At 41.0% G+C, this 10,958-nt stretch overlaps 1 protein-coding gene across 1 annotated transcript; it reads left to right on the plus strand.

Moving 5' to 3' along the window:
- The first annotated feature begins 5,023 nt into the window (after nt 1-5,023).
- On the plus strand, nt 5,024-9,886 carry LOC129518892 (diphosphoinositol polyphosphate phosphohydrolase 3-beta). The gene is made up of 2 exons (XM_055339170.1): nt 5,024-5,651; nt 9,394-9,886. Coding segments are annotated over exons 1-2 (495 nt in total). The 5' UTR covers nt 5,024-5,157; the 3' UTR covers nt 9,395-9,886.
- The last annotated feature ends 1,072 nt before the right edge of the window (nt 9,887-10,958 follow it).

Consider the following 10,958-nt stretch of genomic DNA (forward strand, 5'->3'; position numbering starts at 1 on the left):
TAGTAATCTCCTCTCTAAGATTTAATGGTCTGTTAAACAGGATACAGGGGTCAACCCAGGGCTTGGCAAACAGACCGTATCCAACAAATGTCACACATCTTAACCTCATCCCTTTCCTTAAGACTCCAGGGAAAGTTCACTGTCAACTTTTGCAAGCAGAGGCTATATTTCTACTATGAAAAGTATTTTATCTATATCTATCTCCTATTTTTGGTTGGATTTTGATAAGTGGCAGTTACCAATTGTGCCAGCCAGATTTTGATGCACCACAAACCATCCAAAATTTAGTGACTTTAAACAACCAAATTCTGTTTGTAATTCTGCAGGTCAACAATTTCAGCTGAGCAAAGCTGAGTGGTCCTTTTGCTGTTCTCAGAACGCCTGCTTATGCATCTGTGGTGAGAGCCCCTGGCTCTGCTGGGGGCTAGATGGTCTATCATGGTCTCACCCACATCTGGCAATTGGTTCACCATCAGCTGTGGTGGAGAGAATACATGGGTCCTGGGCCTCTCATCATCCACCTCACCCACACTTCTTCACATTGTTGTTCTCTGTGCCAAGAGCAGCAAGAGGGGGCAAACCCTGGTGTGCAAGTGCTTTTCAATTCTCTGCTGGCTTCACACTTGCTATGGTTCCATCGGACAAAGCAAATTCCATCGCCAAGGCCAAGATACAGGCCTGCATGCACAAATTACAGTCGTTACTGTAACAGTCTACTGTTACCATACTTTGTGAAACAACCACGTTCATCATTAGAGAAATCGTTAACTATGGGTGACCCAGACAGTGGAATGCTAGTCTCCCAAAAATGATTTTTAATCTTCTGCAGAAAAATGAATAGCTATCTTGCCCTATTATCGATCTAATACATGAATAATATATTCATTGTATGAAATTTTGCCAAAAAAACAGTTTGAAATTTTCCTGGCAGTGTACCAAACCGTCAGTTGGGGATCCCCTTATCCAGAAATGTGCTGTGACTTTGCCAGTAATAATTCTTCCTGGAACCTCTTTCCATATTCTAATTTGCTATTCCTCTCCCTTCCAAAAAATATGGCCCTCCAGTTCCATCCACGTTGAAGCAAATGTTGGGTATTTGTCGTTTCTAATGGCTGAGTAATATTCCATTGTATACATAAACCACATCTTCTTTATCCATTCATCTGGAGGGTATTATGCTGAGTGAAGTAAGTCAATCGGAGAAGGACAAACAGTGTATGTTCTCATTCATTTGGGGAATATGAATAATAGTGAAGGGGAATATAAGGGAAGGGAGAAGAAATGTGTGGGAGATATCAGAAAGGGAGACAGAACATAAAGACTTCTAACTCTGGGAAATGAACTAGGGGTGGTGGAAGGGGAGGAGGGCGGGGGGTGGGGGTGAATGGGTGACGGGCACGGAGGGGGACACTTGACGGGATGAGCACTGGGCGTTATTCTGTATGTTGGTAAATTGAACACCAATAAAAATTAATTTATTAAAAAAAAAAAAACAAAAAATATGGCCCCAGCAGAGACCTACTACATAGGCATCCTCTGATGTGGAAGTGATAGACTTAGACTAAAAAGCGGCCCCTCTGGTACAATGAGGAGATAGGATGTGGTAACTATAAAGTAGACTAGTGATGTGGCTAGGGCCTGGTTGGGCCACCCCTCCCCACAGACATCAATCCCACCTCCGGGCTTTGCTGGAATTCCTCTGGATTCATTCATACTATCTTTCAAAGCTGGGCCTAAGCTCTATCATTTTCTACTACAATATCCTAACTATATTGTTCAGGATTCCTTGGTATTTTATTTATTGTGTGATGGTTGATACTGCTACTCTGAATACTATCACTTCCCTATTATATTTTCTATATGATTACTACTGGAATACATGAAAGCATCCGTACTTTAAATATTAACATTTCATTCTGCCATTGGAAAGAATTCATTTTTACATCATTTCTTAGGCTTTTTCCAAGAAGATATTCATATCATTTGGAAATAATGAAAATTTTGTCTTCTTTACTGTAACAATGCTTTTTTCTCTTTACATTCTCCTTACACTGGAAAGACCATGTAAAGCAAAATTTAATCATACTGGTGATAATTTGCCCAGATCCTGATTGTAGTGGAATTTCTTCTAGTTGTTTAACATCGTTTGTGTATTTGTCTATTACACACACTGAAGAATACAGCCTGCTAATATCTATGTTCCTACTTTGTTTTTAATTACAGGATGTCACATTCCTTCAACTGTTCTTTGACCATCCATTAAACATTAAAATATGGTCAATAGTAGTAGTATCTCTATTGGTTGAAGTCATTCTCTTTATGTCTCCATTTTATCATTTTCTTCATATGCAACCCACACGTTTAGTCATATTATGCTCTAGATATTGCAGGTGTCTGTTGCCACTGGGAACAGGATCGTTTTTATGAGCTATTCTGGGCATAAATGGAGTAGAACAGAACCTGAGAAGCTGATCTAACTTGTTATTTAAAAATTGAGCTGTTGGAACTAGAGAGTATAATGGTAAGGGAAATAAGTCACTCGGGAAAGACAATTTTCATATGATCTCACTCATATGTAGAATTTGAGAAACAGAACAGGATCATAGGGGAAGGGAGGGAAAATTAAACAAGATGAAATCAGAGAGGGAGACAAATCATAATAGACTCTTAATTATACGAAACAAACAGGGTTGCTGGAGGGGAGGAGGTGGAGGAATGGGGTAACTGGGTGATGGACATTAAGGAGGGCATGTGATATATTGAGCACTAGGTATTATATAAGACTGATGAATCACTGACCTCTACCTCTGATACTAATAATACACTATATGTTAATTAATTTAATTTAAATTTAAAAAGGGAAAATTTTTTAAATAAAAATTGGGCTGTTGGGGAACATAAGTGCCTCAGTCAGTTAAGCGTCCAACTCTTGATTCAGCTCAGGTCATGATCTCAGGGTCGTATCAGGCTCCACACTGGGCGTGTAACCTGCTTAAGATTCTCTCTCTCTCTCTCTCTCTCTCTCTCTCTCTCTCTCTCTCTCTCTCTCTCTTCGTCCCTCTGCCCTTCCCCTCCCCATTCACGCACTCCCCTTCTCTCCCTCTCTCCCTCCCTCCCTCTCTCTCTCTTTCTCTAAACAAACAAACAAACAAACAAAAATTCCTTTGCACTTACATTTCAGATTCAATTTCCCTTTGATGAGGGATTATTTCCCTGGAAAAGTGAGTTTCCATGATCCTGGTTGCTTGATGCCAGCAGAGGGATTGTGGGTAAGAGAGAGACAAAGATGCCTAAGCTGCAGTATGGCAAAAGTTGGGGGACATCAGAGGTCTTCTCCATAAGGCTACTGTTAGAGCAGGGAAACAGTAAGAAAAAAAAAATGAAAAGGTGAGGGAAGGCTTTTGGTTGTTAAAGTTTTCCTGGGATGGACCACTTCTTGGCCAAGAGGACAGCATGACCAAACAGAGAGGTGGTGAGGGAGCACCAAGTGGCTTTGCCTGAGTCCCACACTAGGAGCCTTGTAAACATCAAACTGAAAACTATTAAGGGCTTTCCATAGGTATGTTTTCCAAAACCCAAAGCAGCACCCATCAGTGAGAAAGAGAGAGAAGGGTAGAGTGTGTGGAGGGTGAAGATTGTTGGGACTTAATAAAAGGAGACTTGGGGTGGTTCTGCAGCTGTTGGGTGAAAAGGACTCCAAGTGCCAAGGGCTGATACAAGTAGGCGAGAAGTTTACTGTTAGGAAACTGAGGAACAGAGGTTAGGTAAGAGGTCAATAGGAGTTCAAGAAAAGTGTTAAGTTATGGGCTGTGCCAACATGCCCAGCAAGGCCAAGACCCTGACATCCTGAATAAAGGAGACCTCATTTCAAATGGAGTCAGGAGGCCAGCAGGGAGAGCTCTCACGCCCTACCACTGCAGGCCATTGCAGACCCCAACAAAGACAAACTGCTTGGCATTCCCAACAGGAAGAAGCTTACTTTCCCTACTCCAGCAAGAGAAAAAAAGAATTTCTCCTCGCCCAGCAACAAGCTCAGCCAATAGGAAAATACCACAACTGGGCTAATGAGAAACCGTCAGCACCTAGAACTGTTGCTGTCCTTTGTGTGGACTTTGCCTTCACAGCAGTCCCTCCCAACCATCTCCTTTTCCCCAGAAAGTTCCAAAAAATCCAAAGATTCCTCTGGTCTCATCTCCAGACTGGCCTATGGGGTGCCATAGTTTGCATGTCCCGAATTGCAATTCCTCTGCTACACCCAAATAAACCCATTTTGCTGATAAACTATAACCGGCTGTGTTACCTTTTAGGTGGACAAACCCGTTGAAGAAGTGAAAGGACTGATATGACTCAGCAAAGATTAGGTACTGCTTTGCCAAGAATACTGAGGACCATTTTGACGACAATGGGCCCTCATAACCCGTAAGTCAGTAGCATTCATTATGGGGCGATGATGATGCCCTTGACCTTATCGTCTGTAAAATAAGTGTAGGTGTTTCATGCAACTTGCTGAGGAGGATGAGGAGAAAAGTCTGGCCGCGCCACAGCCAAGTTCCACGCAAAGGCACACGTGGAAACGATCTCGGCCACAGTCACAGCGCGGGAATTGAACTCCCTGAGGAAAGAGATTCCCAGCCCGGGAGGTGCGGGGCGCCTGCGCAGTGGGCCCGAGGCGCCTCACGCGCTGCGGGAGCAGCGAGACCCCCGCCTCCGCCCCTCGCCCTCCAACGTGAACGCGCACGTGAATGTGGACGCGGACGCGCACGCGCACGCGAATGCGCCTCACCTCACTCAACCCCTGCGGGGCGGCTGAGGAGGGAAAAAGACGCCCACAGGAGCCGCGGGTGGGCTGTGTGCGGAGTGGCAGACCCGCCGCGACGGCGGCGGCAGGCGCGGGGGCGGCGGCGCGGGCGCGGCGGCGCGCGCGGGGGGCGGCGGCGCCTCGTCCACTCAGGCGGCTGTGCTCGGGACCCTCCGGCCCGCACGAGGGACGAGCTAACTGACGTACCTCGCCCGCCCCCACCCCCGCCCCATCTCTCCTCGGGTTCCTGGGACTCAGGGCTAGAGCGCTTTCTCTCCTTGCACCTCTCCTCAGCTCTTTCTCTCCCCGGCACCTCAGGCAGCAGCGGCAGCGAGCGGCGGGAGCGGACGGCCCAGAGGATGAAGTGCAAGCCGAACCAGACGCGCACCTACGACCCGGAGGGGTTCAAGAAGCGAGCGGCGTGCCTGTGCTTCCGGAGCGAGCGCGAGGACGAGGTGCTGTTAGTGAGTAGCAGTCGGTACCCGGACCGCTGGATCGTGCCGGGCGGGGGCATGGAGCCCGAGGAGGAGCCGGGCGGTGCAGCAGTCCGAGAGGTGTACGAAGAGGCGGGAGTGAAGGGGAAGTTAGGCCGGCTCCTGGGCATTTTCGAGCAGAACCAAGACCGCAAGCACAGAACGTACGTGTACGTACTGACTGTCACTGAGATTCTGGAGGATTGGGAAGATTCGGTTAGCATTGGGAGGAAGCGAGAGTGGTTCAAAATCGAAGATGCGATCAAGGTTCTCCAGTGCCACAAGCCCGTGCATGCCGAATATCTGGAAAAACTAAAGCTGGGCGGTTCCCCAACCAATGGAAACTCCGTGGCCGCGTCCCTGCCACAGAGCGATCCCTAGTATGTACGGCTCCTGCACAGACTTCTGCTTTCCGCCTATCTTAGAATACATAGTGCCCGGAGCACCTCTCATTCCTTTGCGGTCTCACGGGGAGGAGGGGGGCTTCTTTTGTTTCCTTGGCAGACCTCTGAATCACGCTTGCAAACTGTCTCGGTTGCCAGACACTGTTTTCAGACAATTTGCACGTTTTTCAGATGCTTTCAAAATTGCTGCTTGGTAGCACTGTAACAGATTTCCTAAATCCTAAGCCACATGTTTTTTTTTTTAAAGGTGCCTTAACTGCTTGCCCAGCCCTTTGTGTGTGTGTGTTGATGCTGTAGTTTATTACATTGCACACACGTGTGTGTGTGCGCGCGTGCGTGTTTTTGGTACCAATCTTGTGGTTTGTTTTGGAGTGAAGGCCTTTCAAATCTGAACATCTTGGTTGTGTGGCATCTGTATTTTTTGCTTTCTCATTCGCAGCATTAGGCCTTGCTAGCAAGCCCTTTTGTGATGGAAATTGGTTTAAAGATCAGATAGATATAGATCTATATATATTTTTAAAGTATTTAAGAAATTTTACATCTTGTGGTCTTTCCACAGTGGGCAACAATTTTCGGTTCAGTAATGTGATCTAATTTGCCCTTTTCAGAAGTTTCTTTACCCATACGTACATGATTTCATTTTCTTTTTTTTTTTTTTTTATGATTTCATTTTCAAAAGAATTCTGACCAGTGGTCATTTGTTGCTGCATATTTGAAATGGCCATTTCCCATATAGCCCAAATGTAGTTTCAGATTATATTACTTTATACACTAAGTATCTTCTTGGGAAAGTATTGTTAGCCAAACATATCCTGATATGTATATACTGTCATGAAAACTGTATTCATCGAGTGTAATTTAGCGTGTTCAGCTTCCAACTCCATTGCCCATTTCTTAATACTGTAGAGCAACCATGGTTTTCTCAATATAAACTAGTCTTTGAAAGAAAGTTATTTCACATATTTGAATTTTGTGACATTCCAGTTAACCTTCCTGACTACCAGTAACCATAGGAGTGGAATTTATATGGTGATTACATCCCAATCCAGTGAGGAACCCGTCTTGCTACTCAGTTTTTACAGACTTCAGCTTTTACAGATTTCTTAAACCATCCGGACCCCTGAACAATTTCTCTCAAAGATTTAGGATAAACATTTTATGTCAGAAGACCAACTCTTTTTGGTGCCAAACTAAAAATTCATACATTGATTGCCTTGCTAACTTTGTTAAAACCAGGAATGCCATGTAAAATACTTAAGTCTGTCTTGAAACTTTGTGTTCCATCCCAACCATATTAAAAAGTAGGTAAAAATAAAGCCGACTTCATGAAGTGGGTATTGAGGGGTTTAAAGATTATCCTAATTTATAGGGCAGCTAAGTATATATCATCTTTAATCATTATTGATAGTTTGATAGTTTTTTGTGTGTGTCACTCAGCTGACTTTGGGAGTCACTTTTATGCACTCTATTAAGAAATTTTGAAAGTCTAGATTCCTCTTGGAACTCCTTCTCTCAGGAATGTTGAGAAAGAGCCTATTTTGTGAAGAGAGTATAGGTGCGGGACTTTTACATATAACATTTAAGATCTAGAAAGTATTCTATAGGCCAGTAATAAATATAAGTGGATAATAACTAATTTAAATCCTTTGGTATTCTGCACATTAACATTTTCAAAAGAACACATGCACTGGTGAATTGTTGCCTTTTTTGTAACTTTGGTGCCACTGTTTTTTAAAAAATAGCTGCCATATACAAATATGTCTGAATGAAATACATATTTTAGTTAACAAAATTAATATTGTCAAAGGAATGAGAAAATCAACTTTTAAAAACCAATTATAATTTCATATTGTAAATTATACAGAATCATCTAATGTTTTTAAAAATTGTTTCTTTGTACAGAGCAATATGTCTTATTTTTTTAAACTTTTAAATCCTATACAACCTTTCCTGTTACAATAATCCAAATTGACTCATAGATATTCTTGGTAACCTCAGATTTTTCAAAATATAAACTAACAGCAAGGGAACTGGATTATACTTTATAACTATTCCATATGTAAAACTGCCCTCATCTGAAATGCTGCCACAAATACCTAGGAGGTTTAACCTATATGTAGAATTTTTAGAGATAATAATGCACAATCTTATGTTTTGACTTTTGAACTATGTATTTTACAAATCAACTTTTAAGAATTGTTAGCCTGTAAATATTTGCTGTATTTTATTCAGAAACATTTGAATTGAGTTCTTTCACTTGCTATAATTTTCTTCAGTGCCCAGATATCTTTATACAATTTGTAAAACTTCCAAGGCTTGAATTTCTAAGTTGCAGCAGAACATTTTACGGTTATCACACTTAAGTTATCAAATTCACGTGGGCAGTTCTTGTTATATATGCTTTTGGAATTCAGTCTAGGAAAACTTAAGAAAGAACCCCAAAACAAAAAGCCTTTCATTTTAAAAGAGAAATCCAAAAAATTCAGGCTAAAATATTTGACACAGAGCTAACAAACCTAATCATGTCTATGACATATCCTTTAAGGGTTTGATGCACAGTTAGAATTTTCTCCCTGTAGAATCAGTATATAGCATCCATGAATTATTTATGTGATGATTGCACAAAAATGAATAGATGAATCTTTCAGCTCATGCGCTACCCCAAAGAAAATGGCATTGATCAAAGATAATTAAGACTTTCAAATATGAGGCAGAAATTTGTTTTCAGCTGTTTTTGTAAAGGCTATGTTTATTTTCCTTTTCCCAATGGGATAAGTGCCTATTCTTATCTTTAAAAAGTTTTAAAAAGATATGTTGGAATAAAGGTGATACTGTTATGCTTGATACATATTCCCTGGATGTCTAATGTATTATATTTTCTAAGAACTCTGTTTTGTTTTAGCAAATCACTGTTGAGCTTATTAACTCTTAAAGTGATGGGAGGTGGCTATAAATATTTTGAATTCCTTTATATGGTTTCATTTGACAGAACTATAAAGATTTCAACATTTTATATTAAGAATCATCAAATAAATTTGTGTGTGTGTTTGTGTGTGTGTGTGTGTGTTTGTGTAAGAGCAGAACGGGCAGTTTGTAATGTTGCAGCAACATTCAAGGGCCTTCCTGGGACAGACAGTTTAAAGGGCTCTGAAACTGGACCTCCTCCTCTCACTTCCGGTTAAATGGAGTCCTGTTATAAGAAAGACAATCCCTTTATCAAAAGTTGTTAACTGGGAAAAGGGAGGTGAGAAATCTGTGTTAGAGCCTAAGTACTAACAGCTAGCTAGAGTTTTCTCTTTCAGGGTTCCTTTTGTGGAAGCAGCAAGAAAAACAGGAAATATTTTCAGCACCATTCTAGTATTGTAATCATCCTTCTGAATGATTGGTGGCCTGTTAGACTATGAACTCTTTTGGGGAGCAGGACCCAGCCTGAATCCTGTCCATATTCCCAGAACCTAGAAGAGTTACTAAAATGTGGAGATATTTGTTGTTGAGCTACAGATTAGAAATGTCTACTACTACTATATTCTTGATTTCTTAGCTTCATATTTTACCTGGGGCAATCTGTTATTTTCATGGGGCTTCAGAGTGGAACTGTATTGGATGATTCACTGAAGGCTGTTCCAAAACAATGTTAATGAACATTAGTAGACTTTCAATAGATATTTGTTGCCTGGAGGAATTGATGAACCAATAAAACTGCTAATATTTTTTTTAGGTGAATGGCATAGATGTTATTCAGATTTACTTTGAAAGAATCAAGTATGTGAACCCAATGATGAATGGAATTATGAAGCACAGGTGAACTCTTTCACATTCCTAAGGACAAGCTCATTCTATGCTTTTGGACACTTCTCTGTTACAACGATTATTCTCCAGGTTGTTAACTACCACTGTATCTGTACAGACTTCTAATTTGGCACATCTGGTCGTTTTTTTATGTTTTTATGATTATGCATCTGTATTTCTCACGAGGATGGTTATATGATCTTGAGTTCAAGGACCTAGTTTCCTTAACCTTTTTATGTATCTACAAGATGTCACTTAAAATAAGGTCGATGTGGGGCACTTGGGTGGCTCAGTGGTTGAGCATCTGTCTTTGGCTCAGGGCGCGATCCCAGGGTACTGGGATCAAGTCCTACATCAGACTCCTTGCAGGGAGCCTGCTTCTCCCTCTGCCTATGTCTCTGCCTCTTTCTCTGTGTCTCTCTCATGAATAAATAAATAAATAAAATCTTAAAAAAATAAGGTAGACGTTACTGAAGATTTGTCTAAATAATTAATACTTTGTAATGACACTGAGTGGTAAAGCATTCACCATCCAATCTGGTGTTAGTACACTAAATTACTGTCTATCATATACGTGTTTTCATATATCAGGTATCACACACTGTTTTAAGGCAAACGTAAGATATTAGCAAAAATTCTTACTCATATGTCTCTATCATCCCAGATGTGTGCCTCCTGATGGCAGTATCCTACACCACCTATTAAGTATATTTCCCACAATTTTGAACCTAAATCAGTGTCTCTAGACATTGTTAATCTATAGAAAACACCATCTATCAAGAAACATTACACCACAGAGTTGTCAACAGAATCCAGACTGTAGGAAACTGTAGGACACATAATTCAGTTTCTTCAGTAAATGAATCGCCAGGATAAAAGAAAGAAATGGAGGATGAACCTATAGATTAAAGAGCCCTAAGAGACACATCAACCAATTATGATATATAGATCTTTTGGGGATCCTGATCTGACTAAACTGTAAAATACGTACATTTACGAGACAATCCAGATAATTATAAAATTGATATTTGATATTCATTGGGATAATAGTATTGTAGTCATGTTGAAAACAAGAGTCCTTAACTTTTAGAGATACGTTCTTAAATATGGTCGAAATGATATCTGGAATTTGATAATAAGCGGATGTTAAGTGCATTAGAGATCCTAATAAAACAAGGTTGGCCTTGAGTTGATAATTGTTAAAGCTGGGTGATGATTAGATGATGGTTCATTATCTATATTCCTCTCTACTTTTGTGTGTTTGACATTTTCCACAGTAAAAAATTAATAAAGGTAGTTATCAGAGTTCTTATTAAAGCTAATATATAAGGCACAGAATAAAGAGGAGGAAGAAAAATTTTAGATTATTTAGAATATGTTGGCTCCAAGTTGCCTCTTCTAGCCCAAGAGGTCAAATGCCCAAAAAGAGAGGGCTGACAAACTGGAATGGCTAGTGTTTCTCTTGCTACAGGCCAGTGTTAGCATTTTTTTTCT

Source organism: Nyctereutes procyonoides, unplaced genomic scaffold (assembly GCF_905146905.1).
Source record: "Nyctereutes procyonoides isolate TBG_1078 unplaced genomic scaffold, NYPRO_anot_genome, whole genome shotgun sequence".
NCBI lineage: Eukaryota > Metazoa > Chordata > Mammalia > Carnivora > Canidae > Nyctereutes > Nyctereutes procyonoides.